The sequence below is a fragment of the Hyalella azteca genome, unplaced genomic scaffold, assembly GCF_000764305.2.
Source record: "Hyalella azteca isolate HAZT.00-mixed unplaced genomic scaffold, Hazt_2.0.2 contig4507, whole genome shotgun sequence".
NCBI lineage: Eukaryota > Metazoa > Arthropoda > Malacostraca > Amphipoda > Hyalellidae > Hyalella > Hyalella azteca.
The window spans coordinates 693,779-715,552 of NW_025934720.1; the positions used below are offsets into that span (position 1 = coordinate 693,779).

Consider the following 21,774-nt stretch of genomic DNA (forward strand, 5'->3'; position numbering starts at 1 on the left):
ATATAATGTTAGGTCTTGTTTAGGTTTTATGTCTGTCTTTGAATTTTGACTTTTAAAGTGATTTTATTCATTTTTAGTTTAGTCGAACTGATGATGGAGCTGGACTCCGAAACGTTTTCAATATCGATATGGTGAATTTTCTTGGCGTTTTCTTTGCTTTTAAATTCCTTGTGAACTTATTTTGATGGTGCCTTAAGTTTTTATATTATTCTTGGGTTGTTTCCACCGTGACCACGAAACTCCGATGATCAAACCCGCAAAGTTTGCCATCTTCGACATTTAAGACATTAGTTAATTGCCATGAATTGCCAAATTCATGAAGCAGCCAGCAAATTACATAGAGTTGACGAATTTATTTGCATATAATTTCGTCAATCCTAGCATAGTGTAAGGGCAGAAAGCAATTAATAATTCAGATTTTATCTGTGAACGCTACTTTGCTACTACGACAAAATTGATGCAAAGTTTTTTTTTACAACTACGTGAGTTGCACATTTCCGAATTGGTTTCCATACGCGGAAACCTCATCGGAAATAAATGGATAAAATATTTATTAGATAGCAAGTAACATCTAGCCCGAGCAGAAGGGTCTATCTGGGTGGCAGCGTATATTATAATCCATCAAGTTGTCCCGCCAATCTCGACTCCTCTCTTCTGGCTCAACATAATTGCTAAAGCTCAGTGGCTATTATCTGACTTTCGACAGAGCAATCATAACTTCTAGGATACAAGGTTTCAGGCATCTTATTACATAGGGAAAGATAATTAATTTTGTCAATGCGACTATAATTTAAAATTATTTTTTTAAATAACCAAACAGCCAAACAAGTTTTGGCTTGCATGAAATAACTTGGTGAATAATTTCTTAATATCCAGTCGGTCGTGATATTTCTTGGATACAATGAACAATGATAAAATAATACCAATTAAATACTTTTTTTGCTTTCGTTACAATAATATTAAATTGAATCATGTGAAGACAGAAAGTATGGATACTGTAGGTACAGTTTTTAAATCATTCTTGATTTGAGCGTTAACTATATAACCAGGAGCTTATTAGGCAAATTCGAGTTAAATCTCCTGTTAAAATTGTAGGAATGTCTGTACTCTTCGTAATGAAAACGAAAAAATTACATATAGTGTGTTTTTCAGAGTGTAACGTATTTTTTACTTGTTTCCCGATTATACTTAGCCACTTGAAATTTAAACGAGTTTCCCCCATGAACAGCTGGAGTGGTCCGGGCAGACAAATTTCTTAAGACCAAAAGATTAGGCAATATTTTATTCATAAAGTTCAAGCTTAATCGTTTAATTAAATTGGTTGCCCTTTCAGTCACAGCAAATTTTAGTATATTTAGACTCCTTTAAAAATGAACATAATTTCCACTATTAAAAATTACTTCGTTTGCTCAAGAATCCTTGTGTAAATACCTACTAAAACTTACTTGAATTTTGAACAGTTTTATCGTAAGGGCAGCTGGGCTTGGTTTTACGACCTTGCCCATAAGGGGCAAAGACCGGCCCTACTTTTATGAGTCTAGCTTTCTAATCTAACCTTGAGGACGCCGATAAATATATTTATATTCAAGGAATCAAGCTTTAGTCAAAGTTCAGAAAAATTACAGTTTCCTGTGTGTATTCTTGTGAAATTAATCAATTGTCGATTCAAGAGCAGCTTGATGCATAGGATCAATTTAAATTTGAATGCATATTGTACCACTAGCTTGTTAAGAGTCACTTGGTCGACAGAGAGCTTATATAACGAGATAGCTGACGTTTTCAGGTTTTATAAATGTTTAATGTATTATTTATTTCATAAAAATTTTCAAATGCATATTCCAATTAGACGTTTTGAAGACCCAAGCTCTGTTATTGTTGTGCTTGTACTTTACTAACGAGCGTAACATTTTTCAGTCAACTTTTCAAAACGAATGCTGAATATCCCCCATGACAATGTTTGTTTTTATAAATGTTTTGCAAACTCTGATACATCTTTATCGAAGAAGTTGCCTTAGTGGTTCAGACTATGAACTCGCTTTGAAATCGTTTCTGATGCAAGATTGTGTCAAAACATTGCTCAAAATATTTAAAAGCTCATGTCTCTCGAAAGGTCCTGCTGATTCCAGCGAGAATGGACTGCAACATCTCCCTTTAAGAGGTACGTCGCAAAATCTTTTGATATCCAAAAACTATAAAACAACCTGTCCAATTTTGCAAATTTGCTACACAATACAATTACTCTCAGGATAACACTATTTAGTTGACCTAATTATTTTTCAAAAAAAGGTGTGCAGAGAAAGGCGTACATATTAGTCAAAAAGGTGTGCAATAAATTCAAAAAAAAATCGCAAGGTTCTCCGTGGAAACTAAGGATGCACGCAACAAGAGAAATCGGAGCAATGGAACCCGATAGCAGGGACTGTCTTTTATCTGAGAGGGAGTGAAACATTGGCTGCTGTGAAGCTGGCCAACGGAAATCTATACTAGGAAAAAACTTTACTCAGATCTTGAGTAGCTGAAAAAGGCTCCACTCGTTGCGCAATAAACAACATACAGTGCCATATTACGCACTCATAGTAATGACACAGCAGATTTGAAAAAAAACATTGCGAGGTGTCTTATTTTAATGAATAAATTTTACCTAATCGTTTAAACTTGATTTAAATATTGAGGCGTCACAGCTCTCTCTCTCTCGTGCAAAAATTTAGCTTTCGAATTTAGAAAGAGATTAAAAACTCGATTCATAGATGCCAGATTCAGCAGCAGCAGTATTGTTCCATGTTTATCTGCAACATTTCAAAAGAATCCTCAAATTTTTACGGCTGCTGTAGCTAATTAACTAGAAATAAAAAAATTCCTAAACGGAACCGCCATTTTGTGCTAAAAAATTGTATTATATCTTTGTCTTTAACATTTTCTATCAGAGATACCAGCGTACAAAATTTAATCCAGAATTAGAATTGATGCTTTTTTTAATCTCTTGCATACATTCAAGCTTCCTCTCATAGAAATTCTGAATATCTATGCACGCCTTAAAGCAAAACTTGAATTTACACCCGAAAATGTCATCAATAAATATTATGAGGGTTCCCGATCATTCAATGTCGATTCTAAAAACTATTCTCGCTTGATATTACCTGTGACAGGATTCCAATTAAGTAGTTTTCTTAATGTCTAGGTAATTTATGGTAATTTTCTATGAAAATCTCATGCCATTATGAGGGAAATCGGATCTCAGCGGAGGTTTACCCGCCGCACGACACCGACATTAGAAGATCTAGCAAAGAAGAAGAAATTATAAATGTGAATGATGTCCGTGACTTGTGTCTTGGAATGATTACTGAGAATTGGAATGATTAGAAGAGTTTGTTAGTTAGTTTAGTGGCCACATGTTTACTATAGCGCTTCAGCTATTTAGCTATCTCGCACCGAAAGTCATGTTGAACATCACTAAAGAGGTGGAAGGTCTCAATTATCAAAAGTTTCTCAAATCAAAAGTAGGTCATCACCCACAAGGGGTGAAAGGTCTTAGATGTCCAGCCCGCTGAAACTGGCTCGAAAGAAGAAGCGTTAGCATCTCAAAGAGACGAAGTGACAAGGAAGGACAGGTAAAAAGGAACAGAAACAAAGACACTCGAACAAGAGGTCGCTTACACGGGACGTCGGCCACCCGCACGAGAGACAGAGAAGGGAAATGTAAGGAATCCTACCTACATAATAACTTAACCCCACAACTGAGACCTGCAGTCAGACACGGCGCTTAGGAACAATCCCCCTAGGAGCGCGAAATCCCATAAACTTCTGACGCGCACAGACACACGTCAGAAGTCCCCCCTGAGGGGAATGATTAGAAGAAGAAGAAACTTATGCAAAAGAGGATCCACGCTCCATGTTTGTGACCTGAGATGAGGAGCTACAAGATGGAGGAATGAGGCGATCAATAATTAACGCATGCTTTAAATAATTCGCTTTATTATCGAAATTATAATTTCACTTCAAGGAGATACAATTCTACAATGATAATATGAGTCATGTCTCATTTTCGAGATGAGCGGCGCTTCAATATTAAGTAAGTTGATTTTATTCTCGTACAATCGACGAATGATTTTGTTTGACAATTCTATAATTCGAAATATGAGCCATGTAATACTTTCAGTTGGTTCTTCTCGTCAGCTACAAATCTATTAGAGTGTTGATCAAGTATTTTTCATTAAGTAACTTTATTAAAGTAACCGCAATCAGGTTGTAGACATAAGAGATAGATTAGAGGGAGACGTCCGACGAGGATGGGAGCTTAGAGTCAATCATCACACTACATAAAATAGATAATTCCTGGTAAGCTTAGGTCCACAATATAGTTCAAGTCCGCTGGACTAATTACGCTTTATAATCGTTAGTAAACTAAACGCTCGTGTATAAATTGTCTACCTACATCTCGCAGTTCAGATCACGTCTCATTTACTGGAATGAGAGCTTAAAATTTCTCAAATTAAGTTATTTCGTCGAGTTCAAAATTAGTGACCGGTTCTTGGTAGCTTGTCACCCATTTAGATGGAATACTCGAAGATTTGACGCTGGATTACAATTATATATTTTTCTGATTTACGAAATTACACTTGCATTTAAAAGCAAAGAAAACGCCAAGAAAATTCACCATATCGATATTGAAAACGTAAATTTTCTTGGCGTTTTCTTTGCTTTTAAATTCCTTGTGAACTTGCGATATAAGCAGACTAATAATATAAGTACTTATACACTTGCATTAGGATGCTAATCTTAGAGAAAAATTCTCAGGAACTTCAAGAAAATTTTGAGAATAAAATTCAACTGAAAAGATTGGAGTCCGCAGCTATCACGCCAAATGCCGGTTAGCGACTGAAACATGGTTTTCACATAAAGCAAATGAAACTTTTGCAATTCTTACATGATTTATTTATGACGCAAAAAATATTGCATCGGCTTTCACGTGTAAAATACGACTGTTACGTGTTCTAGATGCAAGACGTGTTCTAAATGCAATATACCGGCGTTTAAAAGCTATGAATAAATAAAAAATAGCAAAGCGTAAGTTAATGTTTTAGTGATTTTTACGTTTGCTGGTAATTAATGCATAGACCAGAAACGTCCACTCCTTATAACCGGATATATACGTATATGAAGAATTAGTATAGGTTGGCAGAATTTCTTCTTTCAAGCAGGTTTCATTGAAGACCAGAGAATGAATTATACCAGACTCTGGTATATGAATTCTTCATATACCAGAGAATTCTCTGGTATATGAAGAAATACACACGAAGGGAAATTTCCGTGCGGCAGTGATCCCATGTCTTTTCAATCACATTGATTTTCCAAATGAAATAAATCATACAAAAGTTCACGCTTATTCTTTCACATTTGCTCACAACAGCTTGTCACCAACACCAGCATAATGTCCTGAAATCGCGCGTCACGAGCACTGGCCCGCATCACTGCTGGACCGCGACTCTGGCGCTGGACTGACACGTGAGGCACGCGCGGAGCACTGGCCCGCCTCACTGCTGGACCGCGACTCTGGCGCTGGAGCACAGGCCCGCCTCACTGCTGGACCGCGACTCAGGCGCTGGACTGACACGTGAGGCACGCGCGGAGCACAGGCCCGCCTCACTGCTGGACCGCGTCTCTGGCGCTGGACTGACACGTGAGGCACGCGAGGAGCACAGGCCCGCCTCACTGCTGGACCGCGACCTATAGGCGCTAGACTGAAGTCTTCCGTCGTTCAGTGGCAAGTCAAGTGAAGGGCAAGCTTCGTTCAGTAAATACCGGACCGCAGCTTTCGGATACCACGGTTCTCACATGTACTTTTTCATAATGTTAATTTTAACCATGTTAAGCTCATATAACATGTCAGAATAAGCATGTTACTTGTCGCCAAAATGTGCTAACCTGTTATATGTTGATACGTGCGTGAATCACTATATTAAAAGTGTTTTTTAACTTTATATAACAATAGTTAAATTGACGATGTACGCCTGATTTGTATTTCATTCCATTTTTTGCTGATCTGAATGAAATGTTATTAGTTACAATGACATTCGTATGCTTGAAGAATACCATGAATGAATGATTTTCGATGGCCCTTAATTTTCATAAGAAATAAAAACCCGGTCCCCTTTCATGTACGTTTTCTTTTATTTCGGCTAACAATTCACAATGTATGACGTACTGCATTACGAAGGGTCTTTATTCCGAATTTCATTTTGTCCTAGTTTATGTATAACATAATAGGGAATTAGTGATTCTTGATACCAGTTGGTTGACGATGAGGTAATGTATGATAGAAAGTTCTAGTGAATCACTCAAGGAAAAATGGTCATTTTGGCTCTCTTTATGCCGCCAGCTATTGTAGATTTTTCATCCTTATAAATTCGAAAAATTTACCCTCTTTTGCACAAAATTAAAGTTCTGGCCGTGCAATGAAAACATATTTGCCTAAAAATCGTACCAGATTAGAAGAGTAATAAAAAACGATATCACCATTAAAATGTGGGTACAATCAAGAAGAAAATATTCGACGATGAAGTGAGATGAGCTACAGCTTCTCGGCAATTGACAGCAAGATATTTTCTTTCCTTGTTATATACTCACAATTCTTAAATTATTCAATCACATCTAGACATTATATTTCATAAATTCGTTCTTCACATTAATAACATAAACAAGCATATTATATAAACCAGATTGAGACATGAAGCACATGAAGAAGCATTTCGAACATTCAAGGTATAAAAACAGAAATTCACGTTTTTTGCTGAAATTTCGATGAGAATTAGTTATCGCGATATTAATATTTTAAATATACTATTAGAAAACTTTGAAAATTGAACTTTATCCCAAAATTTGAATATTTCTCGGCCTCAGCTCTTCTGTTCCTTATATATAGTTAATTATGTGTCCTTTTTATCAATGTATATGAAGACACAAAGCTATATACAACGATCAGCATGAGACTCTTTCACGAGCTGTTAAAGTAACAGGGCGAAGTCATTGAAATAAAATTCATGCGTAATAAATGAAACCCATCCAAGAGACGATTTCTTCATCACAGCAACGGCATGCACTACATAAATCGATAAAGAATATAGCAAGGATCAATTTCGACTAGGAGGTTCTAAAGATCAGTCAGTTGAATCCCACCAGACATCTGACGTTAAAATAACGTTGATAATACATAGTTTCACTAAATTAACTCTTTATTAACGTTATTACAACGCCATTTGCCTGGATGGGTGTTAGTTTACAGTTGTTATTGTACTCACGAGACCAGCACAACGAAGTACGACGACCGCCACTCACCCTCTGCAACGAGACAACTGCAAGGTGAGCATTACGTTCATGACCAAACATCACTTCAGTCCAGTCTCAAAAGGATTACTGCAGTATTTAAAAAAAGGAGGTGAATAAATATCTCTTAAAAATACGCAATCAGTGCAAGCCTCCTGTAAAATCACTTGTTCGTTACGATTTTTTATTCTGTTTGATAATTATTTATCATTTTGAGACTGGCAACTGGTAGGCTGCACGTACAGCGCAGTTGGCATCCGTTGTTCATTCTGATTATAGAAGAGTTGGCCATAGTCCGATAGAAAATTTGTAAGCCAAAGAAAACCCTGCATTCGGTGGGAAGCTTTACAATAACATGTGAAGCACTGGCACATTCAATATATATAACAAAGATTAAATTTCTCGAATGAAGTAGAGCTTTAATTGCAAGTAATGCTATTTAAAAATTATGCTTTGAACATGTATGTTGTTTATTTGAAAAAGTAATCCACGACAGCAAAGGCTAGCAAAAAAGCATAAGCATAGCAAGCTGATAGGAGTGCCGTTCTGCAGCATTGCAGATGGCACGAAAATATTAAATTATCGGTGCTGTCAGTTCGGCATCGGTGCAAAGAATCATTTAATGTTTGGCTAAATCATTTCTTTCCTGAAACCTCGAACATCAGCAGTGCAGCATTGACATATGTTGAGCTCTTACCGTTCGCTGAAGCACACAATGAAATAGAGTTAATGTTTTTAATATTACTTAATTTCTATGATAGTATTTATATACACGGTGATCGAACAAGTTGAACAAATTAATGAATAATTATTTACAGAAAATAGCACTTAAATTATTCTCTTCTCACTCATCATAAGTTAAAACACCTCAGTAATATTCCATGATATAGGTTCTGAGAAAATTGTATGCGATCCTCATAAAATCATCCTGCACAACTTCTAAAATGAAATTTTTCATCCTATACTTCAACTTTCAAAATTAGGTTTCAAGCCTCAAACAGCAAATTGGGATTTGTATGAATATTTTCTTGGCTCGCGAAAAGTCTACGCATTTTACAACAGAAATTCAAGTATCTAACCAACGACGAACTGAGCAAGAAATGTATATAGTTAGTTGGTATTGTTCTATAATTTTAATCGAATAATTCGGTCGCTTTAAATTTAATGAAAAAAATTTCGCCGCTCCAATCAGTCACTGTTCGATTAATTTATAAAGGTTATGAATATTAACACTTATGGCGTGGAAATTTTTGAACCAAACACTTATTTTATGTTCGTAGTTGTAAATTTCTGACGCTCACTTGGCGCGTTTCAGGGAACATCAAAGTGCGAATAAAACATGTTTATAGGGAGACGGTATTGCGCGGAGAGGACATGTAGGGAGATTGTAAAATGGGAAAATGGGATATAGAGGAATTGTGAAATATTGAGATTGGTTTTAGAAACATCGTTAAATGAGGAGAAGAGAAACTGGGAGATCTATAATATGGACACATGATACATGGAGATTGCGAAATTTCGAGAGAGAATGCAGGAAAATCGTAAAATAAGGAGAGAAAATGAAGAGAAATTGTAAAATAGGGAGTTAATACTGAGTGAATGCAAAATGTGGAGAAGGCATCTAAAGATATTGTAAAATTGGGAGAGGTAATACAGTGAAAACGTAAATTAGGTTGAGAGGTGAACGCAAGGAGATCATAGAATAGGGAGAGTGCATACAAAGTGATCAATGAATGGATACTGACGCAAAATAGGAATAGGTAATAGTAGATGAATATTTAGTGATCGTACTCGAACCAGGCGCACGAGGTCCCAGGAAAAACGCAATAAAAACTGTTAGAAGTGATTAATTCCGAGAAAATTAACGATACTTTAGGAAGATTTGTTTTGAATAAAATGTTTATTACTCATCGTAAAAAATTTTCTTTGTAACCGCGTTTTTTCCTTCCAATTTTGATCAAAATAGAAAATATCATCCAAGGGTAGTGAATAATGTGGAATAAATTCAGCTTATAGCGCGAGATTTGCCAAAATTTCACTACAGCTTTAAATTTGTATCACTTTTTTGTGAACAAACATAGTCTCATAAGATTTATTGTGAGTGAAACGAATAGAATAATTAATTTCTTGAAAAAAAGTCGGTGTTAATAAATGAGTTCTACATTCCAGATTACATTAACCTGATTTAAGTGGATTCATCTAATTTTTTGCCGCGGAATTAGCTTAAATGAGATGTTCCATAAATGGCCACGTATAATAAACATTTGTCACTGCAATTGCCTCTTTAGTGGCCATTTTTCGTTCTAGATTTTTGTTAAAAAATAGAACACCAATTCTTCCACCACTGACATATGAAATGACAGCACAGGTGCTGGTAATTTTAACATGGGTGTAATTTCTATAGAATCGTAAACCTTATAGACAGTTCGAGAATAGGAAGTGTAGAAACATTTTGGTTAGGAATTTTTCACATATAGTGAGGTTAATGAATCGAAATTTTATGTTAGTGCTTAATTTATTCACTTCTTATACAGATAAATGCAGGAGAAATGGCCTTCGCTAAACACATTTCTGATATAACGATTGCAAAAAATACAGCGGAACTAATTAATAGTTTATATGCATATATTATTATTTTTTATAAAAGATAATTTTCATGCTCGATACATTTTTTCGAAACCAACGAAAACGGTGCAGGTTAATACTTTATTTACAAAGACTTCTGATTCATATCATCTTCATTCAAAATAAATAATAAAGATACTAATGGAACCGGCCCGATACTTTCATTGAGATTAAGATAAAAATTACACTCAAGACTAGACCTGAAATTTTTGGAACGAATCAAACAAAATAATGTCTTACGAAAATGTTATCAACAATAAGCGTTATAATTTTACACGCAAAAGCTAATACTTACAAAGCAAAGACCTGCAATTCCCTCCTATCACTAATACCAATTTAAACAAGAACGGATTCATCAACGGCACACGTGATGCTTGCCTTGTATGGCTGATTAGGCTGATATAAAGTTAAAATTGGTCATATATTAGGAATAAATTAAATAATTCTCCGTTGCCTTATCCCTAACAGCAAAGAAAAAGCATTAAATTAACAACCAATAATTTTCTACTCGATTCGGTCAATAATAGAGTCAGCCATTTGAGAAGCTGTTGTCAGCAGTCGGGGTCTTCGAACACCCACCAACGAGAACAATTAAAAATCAGGAGGAAAATTCTGGAAGTGAGTTTTTTTTAATAATGCCCTGACTTGATTTGTAATGGGCTAGTCGAGTGAATTCAACGTCCACTCGAAAGTTGATTTCCAGTCTTGTCTGAAATTTTCATTTTAACATTAACGAATAAATGCTGGAACATTAATTCAGGCCATCAGCGCTAACTAGATTCAATTTTGAGTTTTTTTGAGGATTGTTTCAAATTACACTACAATATTAGCGAACGTATAATTTTATATACGCAGCATTTCGCATAGGTGTAGCCATAATATTTTTGCTTCTGTCTGTGAAGGCTTTTTTCGAAAGCCCGTTGATCATGTAAAACGCAATTAAGTGGAAGAAAAAAATCATATTTAGCATTGATAAGACTTACAAAACAACGAAAAACTGGGAACTTTCGGAACCTAGAACCATCTCAAAATCCAAAAAGGGTTAGATTTTATTAAACTTTGAAGAGAATGGTTTGTCAGTGAATATTAACTGTTCTAGTAACTACTAGAACAACTATCAATTATCTTATTTTTATTTTCTATTTTTTCATTTTCTTTCACCATGTCATAATAAATTCTTACACGCTATTCTTGCGAGTGCCAGAGGGCCGATGTTGCAATTACTCATTGATCCATTTTTGTACGAATTTCACACGTTACTGCGTTATGCAGATGAGAATTCAGAACAGTAAATAAAACCAATGACTCTAAAATTTCTGCACCGATAGCATCCCTGAGGAGACATCATTCGCGTGGCCTTAAGATAGAGCTGAGGCAAGACTCGAATGTCAGCACACAAAGAGCCTCGGAATATTGTGCGACGATTGGCGCTAGGCAATATCGCAGAGTGACGTACAAAGAAGGTTCCGGACAAGCAATGCGGGTAGAAGTGAATGTCACAATGGAGGAAAGGATCGATTTTTGCAACTACTATTCAGCGCGAGTGTGAATGCTAGAAGTCCGACTATTTATATCTTAGTATATAGATTCTGTCTTTACTTATTTTCATTTAAGGACTGAATAACGAAGCTATAAATAATTCATTGAATGTACTCGATCGTATTCCATTTTTGTAGATGAACATACGGGAATTGACGGAAAATAAGGGTACATAAAACTGCTTTATCGCATCATCGATCGAATTGGCTTGAGATAAACGTTTTATCGTTCAACACATCAGCTTAAAATTTCCTGAAATAATTTGAAGTGAAAGAAGCCTGGCATTCAGTCCTGCGCCTAGAAATTTTAGTCCAGTCCCCGTATCTCGCAGGGTACAAGACTTACGTCTATTGAAGGGTCGCTATAGAATTTTACACTCGGCCGAGGAGAAGCTCAAAGCTTGCCGGTCTCTGTTCGATATTTGTCAGTTCAGCAAAACGAGATACGAAGTAGCGCGCCCAGTCACCCTTTCGAGTTGATGTATTAAGTTTCGGAATAATATTCATCAAATGATAAGTTGAAGTCTGAAATTTCGTAGGTGCACAATTGTACAATTCGTGAACAAATGTGCGACAAATTTACCCTTGTACTTAAATTGTCTTTTAAATGAAGTTTAGTTCATTTAAGAGACCATTTCGCCAAAGTCTTGATAAACGAGTATCATGTTTTCGAACCGTAAGTTGATGAGCAATGTAAAAATGTACAATGTATTGAAAACTCTTACGTAAGAATTCAAGTGACTTCTAAAGGTATATTTTGTAGAAGAATTCATTTGAGATTCAATTAACGTTAAAGGAGCGACTGTTTTTCTCAAGTTTAAAATTTTATGCTAAAAAACATTCAAACTAAGGGAATTGATTTCGCATCCATTTTCATTTAGGTCCAGAATGGCTCCCGCATGTTATTGTTACTGAAACGTACGACAAACTGAATTTCCAAGTTCAACAAACAAAGCGTTGGGAAACAAAAAAGTTGGCATGCCATAAAATATACTTTCATTATCATTATTACGATCGTACTTCTAGTATCAACATATAACCAATTAGGTCTAAAATCGAAGCTGCGAATGATGGCCTGAAATTGCATATTTTTGATCCTTAGAAAAATATTGTTCATCTGCCGCAACCTGAACTTGCAACATAAAAGAGAAAAAATGCTGAACAAGTTAAACTTTTTTTTACCAGCTGATAATGAGGGATATTCGAAGTTTCCATTCATTTCCATCCGATTCTTTGTTACAAAGAAAGTTTCCAACCCTAAAAAATATTTCATGCTATATTTTGCTGCTAGTGGTAAAAATCCCTAAGGGGAATTTTGCACAATCATTCTTATTTCCTTGCGCCTAAATCGAAAATAATTTTACTCAATTCAATAAATGAATTTTCAGAGCAAGTATTTCTTCGAATATATTCCCCACAGTCGCCCGTGTTACTTCCTGTTTGATCATTCAGAACTTGCAGGATAAAATTGTTACTAAGAAATAATAAGCTAAGGAATACACACGTGCCTTATATAGAGGCGAGTAACCTACTAACATTCATGACAGCTCACTTAAAGGTCAAGAATGCGCTGCTTCGAATTTATAACACAGGTATACATAAAATAGTACAATGCTCCTGAGAATTATTTTATTAAAAATTTAATGAACAGATATGTTGCGTCTTGTTCGGAGCATTAGTCAACTGACGGCGTATAAGAGTCGAAAAAACACGAACGGTATTAGGTCGACGAAAATTTTGTTCTGTTCGTAACCAATTATTTCATCCATCTTTTATAATTAAAATTTGCATCCAAATTTTTTGTCTGTATTGAACCAATATTAAAATCATTTGCCTATATTGAACCTGTATTGAACCAATATGCTCTATTATTTTGAACGAAATCCATAGAAATATTTAATCGGTTTATTCAACGCACCACCCCAACTTCCAGTTGAGCTAAATTTTAAATGAAATGCTGCCGTTTCAATCTACGTAGGGCAGGGCTCATTTGCATATTCAGGGATAGGATGTAAAAGCAAAACCCCGAGTCAGCAATATATTAAAAAAACATTCAAGAGATTGCCCTCTAACTTGCGCTATACAACGGCATACACCTGTCATTTGGATTAGCTAAATTTTGAAAGTTTACAAGCATAAACGTACGTAAGCTAAGGTTTCTCTGCATATTGCAGAGTTTGGATAAGAACTAAACTTTACATTAGACAAAATAATTTATCAGTGCAGGTGGTAGCACAAAATTTTTCGATCAATTGTTATTTTTTGAGAGGATACAAGCTTCATCTTTTGCTTTTTTTTTGATGACCAGTGGCCGGATTATCAAAACTTCGTAACTTTTTGTACCTACGACAAAAAAGTTATGTGGTACGTAAGTACACCCTAATTTTGGCATTATCAAAACTTTCGTACGCAAGTCTTAGCTAAAAGCCTAAATTTTTATCCCGCGCAAATGTTCACGCTCAAATGTTTTGATAATACCACCGCTAGTATTACGTTGTCATAGCAACGCCACTCGTAAGTCGATTTTGCGTACTTACGAAGTTTTGATAATACGGCCCCTGAGGCTTTCTTGCGCCGTAATGAATAACATTTCACTGTTTTAATTAAGTTGATGAGTCACAGAAAAAAATCCTCCTTATTTGAAGCATATTGAGGGAAGTTATTGAAATGGTCGGAAAACATGAATTTTTCATTCATATGTGATTGCTATCTAGTGGGTCAGGATCCAAAAGGCTCCGTCAAAGCAATACTTTTCGGATCAAAATAAATTTCAAAGGTTAACTTACAGAAACACTGTAAGTTGAGGTTTACAGAAACACTCTTGTTTCTGTATTAGAATTTGCTGGCCTACAAATTAACATAAATTTTCTCTGATCGTTCATCGTCAGAACAGCTTTATTATGTTATCTATTGTTTTAATTAAGGTGTGAATAAAATTTATAAAGATGAAACCTTCCTGTGAGGGCACGAACTTAATTGTTTCTATATTCGGGCACATAACATGTGGGGAGTGAGGGGAGCGCAGAACATGAGGGGAGTGAGGGGAGTGAGGGGAGCACAGAACATGAGGGGAGTGAGGGGAATGAGGGGAGCGCAGAACATGATCGGAGTGAGGGGAGCACAGAACATGCGGGAAGTGAGGGGAGCGCAGAACATGAGGGGAGTGAGGGGAGCGCAGAACATGAGGGAAGTGAGGGGAGCGCAGAACATGAGGGGAGTGAGGGAAGCACAGAACATGAGGGGAGTGAGGGAGCGCAGAACATGAGGGGAGTGAGGGGAGCGCAGAACATGAGGGGAGTGAGGGGAGCGCAGAACTTGAGCCCAGCAACAAAACTTTGCAATGCAGCAGCAACGCAAGCAATACAATTTGGTATGCAGACAATTCATTGTACGCTGTATGAAAGAAAACAGGGAATAGCGCTTATACAAAGCCAACTATTTCTTTTGTTTTGTGTTCAAAATTGATAGTTGTTGGTTGTTGGTATTCATACATGCAGTGCTTCTACAGTTCTTAGACTAAAAGTCAACATATAGAATTATAATTTGTTTGTTGTATAATTCAGAATAATAATTTGTGATGGACTACATAAATAATGCAGTCAATAACTCATTCACTCAGTGGCCCTTGTGTGAATGTTTTTTTTAAATGAATTGCAAATAACAATGATGGAGGCACTTCTGTCTACATGAAGTCAACTGTTCTTCAAGAACATACTTTCTCGTAAAAAATTTCGAAATAATTTCGTTGTAATTTGTCATTCCTAATGAAAAAATAATTTTCCAGATACAAGTTGCAAGAAGTGACAAATTGAAAGCATTTACCAGGGTTGGAATCTCAGGGTGATGAAGAAGGTAGAAGAGGCAATAAAAATAAAGTCTCGACTACAAGCGATCACTTACACGAGACAGCTTAAACTATACACAACTGCACTGCCTACACAGTAACTTAGCCCACACAACTGCCCTGCCTACACGGTAACTTAGCCCACACAACTGCCCTGCCTACACAGTAACTTAGCCCACACAACTGCCCTGCCTACACGGTAACTTAGCCCACACAACTGCCCTGCCTACACGGTAACTTAGCCCACACAACTGCCCTGCCTACACGGTAACTTAGCCCACACAACTGCCCTGCCTACACGGTAACTTAGCCCACACAACTGCCCTGCCTACACGGTAACTTAGCCCACACAACTGCCCTGCCTACACGGTAACTTAGCCCACACAACTGCCCTGCCTACACGGTAACTTAGCCCACACAACTGCCCTGCCTACACGGTAACTTAGCCCACACAACTGCCCTGCNACCCCACAACTGCCCTGCCTACACAACAACTTGACCCCACAAATGCCCTGCCTACACAACAACTTGACCCCACAACTGCCCTGCCTACACAAGTGAGGCCCACAGTCCGACACCGCGAGCTGTGCTGAGAGCCTCAGTAACAAGACCTACAAGGCCTAAGGGACTACAAGCCAAGGAACACTTCCGGCAGGCCGATGCAGGCATGTAATGAGAAAAAATTAGAGCTAGGTAAAAATAATAATGTTCTGCGAATAGGCTAGATTTCTGTAGAACTTTACATACTAATCGAAATGCTTTACAATGATTAAGCTGCAATTCAAGGTAAGTCTCAGTAAATTAGATTTCTCGCGAGTTTTTCTTGTGACAGTTGGTAATTTATAACTTAAATTCCGTTAGAAAAAAATATTTTGCGCTACAAATGCAACTCGGATCTTTTTAAATTGAATTTCGTTTTCTCAATGGTTCTTATTTTCATGGACGAGGTGAAGAAACTCATCTTCCATCACAAGGTGAACGGAAATTCAAAGAAGACAATGTTGATTTTCGAACGAAGACGCAGCGCTGGCTATTTATAAACTGAGCTGGGTTTTTCGTGATGGTAGTTTTTTAATGTTAAGCTTACAAAAGAGATGAGGGTTGCTACAACATCTAAAAGAAGAATCTCTTTCATCTACTGTGATGAGCGCCGTGAGACCTGAAGATTTAAAAATATTCTTGGAAGCTTCCAAGCCGGAGGAAGTTCACAGAGAAGAAAATAGGGTCCTAGCTTCAGGCCAGAAGATATTTGCACAATTGGCTTAAAGTTCATAAAAAACGCTATGGTTGATATGAAATTTATTTGAAATTAAAATTTACAGTAATTCATGAAATTGTAATAAAAAATTAAATATAAACCGTAAAACAAAGCTAGTCGAGAGAACAATGTTCATCCCAAAATGAATACATAATGAAAGCAAAATTCTTACAACGAATTCAATGACAGATTCTAGCAATTTACAACTTTTTGATTGATGCAATTATTGAGTCCCCAGTAATTAAAAAATATAATAATTCTCTGCTTATAAAAAATTACTGTTTAACCGTTCCGTAGTTTACTAATCCTAGTATTAATATTGTTTCCTATGATACCACATCACAAAAGTAAAATGAAATAAATGCTTTAATTAATATCAAGCATCACAATTCGCTGAAATTATCCTGTAAAAACATGTAAATTCCATCAAATAGCGTCAATTGTATTCAGCTTCGGGAGTCATTCACCTACCAAGATCGCGATATATCCCTGCCAATAATTAGGTAAGTAACTATCCTATAAAAACTATCCTATAAAAAAGCATCCAATAAAGAATGCTATTTATCTAATAAAAAAACCGGACATTGCAGCAAAAATCGTTCCTAAAAAACAAGTATGCAGTGCATGTCGGTTTCACGCGGCCGTTCCGAGAGTGAGACGCTAGCGCGCTTGACTTGACGTGAGAACCTTTCATGTGCGCGAGAAATATGAATCCTGAGGCGCAATTACAACACAATCAGCAAGCGCGACAATCTCTGTGGATCGGGTGAGGAAAAACAAATATTGTTGAATCTACTCGCCTCTTGTGGAGCAGCAGAATTAAAAAGGCGAATTACATGTGTCAAGTTGAGTTAGAGAATTAAATTGACCTTTTCGAAATATAATTTACAAAACAGATTGCACTGAGCTGGTGATGCATTACTTTCATAGATTACTCAAATTTAATATTTAAACCCTTAGATTAATCCAAAATTTCATTACTTCTAATTATAGAACAGAGGCTAAATCTTCATTAAATTTCTACCGCAATCTTCACTTTGTTTATATTATCATTTACCGCTGTTTAAAGTTGTACATAATTAAATAAAAAAAATCAGCTATACCTACAATGAGTATTTGTATTAAATCTGAATAAATCACTTTTCAGCACGAAACAATATCTGAAACATAATGTAAGCAGTGATTGGCACCTAACTTTCCATACCACACTGCATTAGTGAATAAAAAGTGCGATTAAATGTATTCATGTTTAGAATCTGCGTGTGACAGAGATTAAGTTAAATTCTAATGGGTAGCAGTGGCCAATTTCACAACGGGAAAAAAATGACGTTTTCTCTCATGAGAAATGGTAAATTTTTTAACCATTTTCTTTGCTTTCAAATTCTTGATAAGCTGCGATAGTTCCATGTTTTTGATTTATGCTTATAAAATTACTTTTTTGTACTTTTTACTTCTTATTTACAAATCTGTCATTGCTTGAATCTGGTAACACAAAAATCCCATTAGATTAAAACTAATTTCCAGTGAAAAGCTACGGCACTCAGTGATTTTATTAGCTATCGATATACTATATCTGTTGGTGATAGTGGCTGATAATTCCTCGATGTGATTGCAGTTCAAGGCCAAATTTATGTTCAATCACGACGCAAAGAGTGAATCTTCAAATGTTAATGATAATTCTTAAGCTCGAAGCGATTTAATTACATACAATTTGGATGTTTATATGAAGACGCTCTCTGCTTTTCTTGTCAGTAACTAAGGCGAATCAACAATAAAATGTACCAAATTACAGAAAATAATAACGAGGCAATGAATAACACGTGGTAAGCGATATTTTTATTCTACGAACAAAACACTATGTCTCGTATTTCATCTTGTTAATTTACTCCGCAATAAATCAATCAATTAATGGAATTTTCACGGTATTTAATAATTACATTATACTTCATGTTCATGTTTCCAGATTAGTTAATTTTAAACACAAAACTTCAACAGAAAGCTCTTCAAGAAAAGTTATCCATCCCCATGGTTGCAACGTATCCATGTGAATTATTTACTAATAACGCACAAACAGACGTTTTTGTTTATTACGAGTCGTTTGTTTTAACTGTTCTTTATTAGATTGCAGTGAAATTTCAAACTACAAATCAGACTCGTCAATTAGATCGCATGATGAGTAAACTGGTAACAATGCTATGTTGGTACTGTGAGACCATTAAAAAATGCGTGGTGCTCAAATGGCGCTCTAACCTAGAATTCTTTCATTAAAACAAATATGCATTAGGAAAAGAGTGCAGTTCAAGCCGATTTTAGCTTTAAATTTAAACGATCGCTCAAATAGCCGAATATAAATGTCGATCAACGCCTCGATTCTAAATTTGGTGGTAAGGGAAATTGAACGCATCCGATAAAATTTGCCGTTGTTTGCAACGAAACGGCAAAAAAGAAATGAATTGTCTGTTCATTACATATCAATTAATTAAAAGAGAGAAGGAAAATAAATTAACATGACGAGAGTTTTATTCAAAAGTACCTTACGTCCATGTTGAATAAATCACCCAAAATTGATAAATTTTTTCAACAAAATCAAAATTCGGCCATTTTCTCTGTTTGCAAGAATTTATATCATTAGTGTGATCAAATAGCAAGTTAATCACACAAAAATAAGCAAAGAAAATGCCACGTAAATTCACCTTAGCCTCATTAAAACTACAAGAAAGTGCGACGTTCGGATCCAAAGTCGGAATGTAATTTTAAAATTTCGAGTTCAACGTATTGGAGGATCTTGGAATCGCGGCATATTTTTAAACAGAAACTTCGCTTTGACAAAGCTTACAGTTCTTATCCTCTCGAAATTATTAAATGACAGGTTTCTAAGTATTTTTTATGTATATTTAATCTTACAGTTCTTATTTTCTTGAAATTATTAAACGACAGGTTTCTTTGTATTTATGTGGACATTTACGTTTCTGTTGACCGTACTTATATTTTGTTGAACTGATGATGGAGCTTATCTCCGGAACGTTTCGTGCGATATATTGAATTTACGTGGCGTTTATTTTGCTTTCACAGTCGTGATTCGCCTGCCTGTTTTCATCAAATATTGCACAGGTATATTTCATCACCAAATATTGCATGTAGGCTGAAATATTTAAGAATATCCCCTGTTTGAAAATTTCTTACATTTCAATTTTATACATAATTATATTTTTCAAAATTACAATTTTACAATTATATTTATGCAAAATTAGCTTCGGAAAACAATTACTTTATAATTTTACAACTTTAATTCAATAGCCCCAGAGTTGGTATGAGCCGAAGGGTGAGAAATTCTTTTTCGCGGAGCCCACAGAAGGCATCGCTTTTATTCCGCACCGTAAAATTGAGATGACGCGCGCGCGTCGAAGTTCCGGAAGCTCGTGAACAAGCGCACAGCTATCCGCTTTAAGACGGTGAGACGGGTTGGTGCATCGACGGCTGGCGCTGATGCACCACTAATGTTGTGATGCACAAAATGTTGTAGAGCACCATACACGTTGTAGTGCACCGTAAATGATGCAGTGCACCACATATGTCGCAGTGCACCACAAATGTTGCAGTGCACCACGAAAGTTGTAGTGCACCACACACGTTGTAGTGCACCACAAATGTTGTAGTGCACCAGAAACGTTGTAGTGCACAACAAATGTTGTAGTGCACCAGAAATGTTATAGTGCACCAGAAATGTTATAGTGCACCAGAAATGTTGTAGTGCACCAGAAATGTTACAGTGCACCAGAAATGTTGTACTGAACCGCAAATGTTGTAGTGCACCACGAATACGGTGGTACAGCACTTATGTTGTGGTACACCTCTAATGTTATGGAGCACCATTTATGCGGTAATTTGAGATATTTGAAGCAATTCCGGATATAATGCCGATCAATTTTTTGTTTAGATGGGAAGGCCCTCAAATGAAAATGGCCTTAGTTAACTGTTTATCAATTCAATTCTTGTTCTTGCAGGTTTGTACACATTTTAACGTTTTCGTCGGTCTTTCTTCTGAAAAACCTGCAATGGTTGTATCCTAATTAAATAGTGGCAGATTGAAGACAAATTTGGCCGATTAACTCCCAAAAGATTTATCATATGACGTGAATAATAAATCGGTAGATAGCATGATTAACCACAAGAACCGGGAGAAATTTACATGTAAATAATGCGATTACGTCAATACCGTGTTTAAAAATGCTAATGTGTTACTTGAAAATAATAAAAAATTAAGTCTTTGACTTTAACCAGAATTTGCAATACATATTGTTTCATTTTTACATCATCTCAGAGAAGCTTAGTAAACTGCTGTTATAAATAAAAAGCAACGTGAGCAGTTTCCGCTATAACTGATACGTATTTTTTAGACTCGCTTAATGCTGTTAAAATATCGTCATCTGGAAGTAGTAAATCTTCAAACCAAATACATCAATTTATTTATGACAATATAAAAGTAGGAAGTTTCTAAAGAAAACAAGTTCGATATTTTTCTCACCGAAAAATTGAATTTCTATTTTTAATAGTTCTTTTCATCATGTGTGTATTTCAAAAAGGGTGTAAATTTGTGGGACTAATTTAGAAGGTGGAAATATGTTCAATATGATAATGTGTATCAAGGGAATGGTGATTAATGACGGTGGAGACCAAGTGCGTGCATTTTGATTGATGCATTTTGATTTTATGATCGATAAGTTTGCTATCAACTTCAATTAGTTAGTCTAGCAGATTTTACTTTTTTTGGTATAGAAATTTCCATTTTTTATTTTTTTATTTTTATTTAGAGAAAAATCCGCTAATGTTTTTTTTTTGCAAACACGGACTGACACGCTCATTTATACATGAAAAATGGACGGTTGCATTTTAAGAAAGTTTTTCGCGTTTGATGTCATTGTAAACTATACCATTGTCCAACCATGGTTTTATTCACAGATCCTTAATATGAACATGATGGCTTATACAATCTTAAGCTGATATGGTATTCGCGTCATTGTCCGAGCTATGTAACAGCAGAAACTAAACGAAATTGTTTCACCTCTTTTCATTTCAACCTAGCTTTTGAATTTAAATATTACTTTTTTCAACGTTTCCGAATAAAGATGTAAATGGAACGGCAGAATGTTCAACTTTGATTTCGTTAGCTGCTCTTGTTATTTGCTCTT

General features: G+C 35.9%; 1 protein-coding gene across 1 annotated transcript in view; it reads right to left on the minus strand.

Moving 5' to 3' along the window:
* Positions 1-21,774, minus strand: part of LOC108680087 — a 72,724-nt gene that overhangs the window by 38,080 nt on the left and 12,870 nt on the right. Inside the window, exon 2 of the mRNA XM_047880046.1 lies at positions 7,333-7,335. Within this exon, the coding sequence (XP_047736002.1) occupies positions 7,333-7,335 (3 nt within the window). The remainder of the gene's footprint in view (positions 1-7,332; positions 7,336-21,774) is intronic.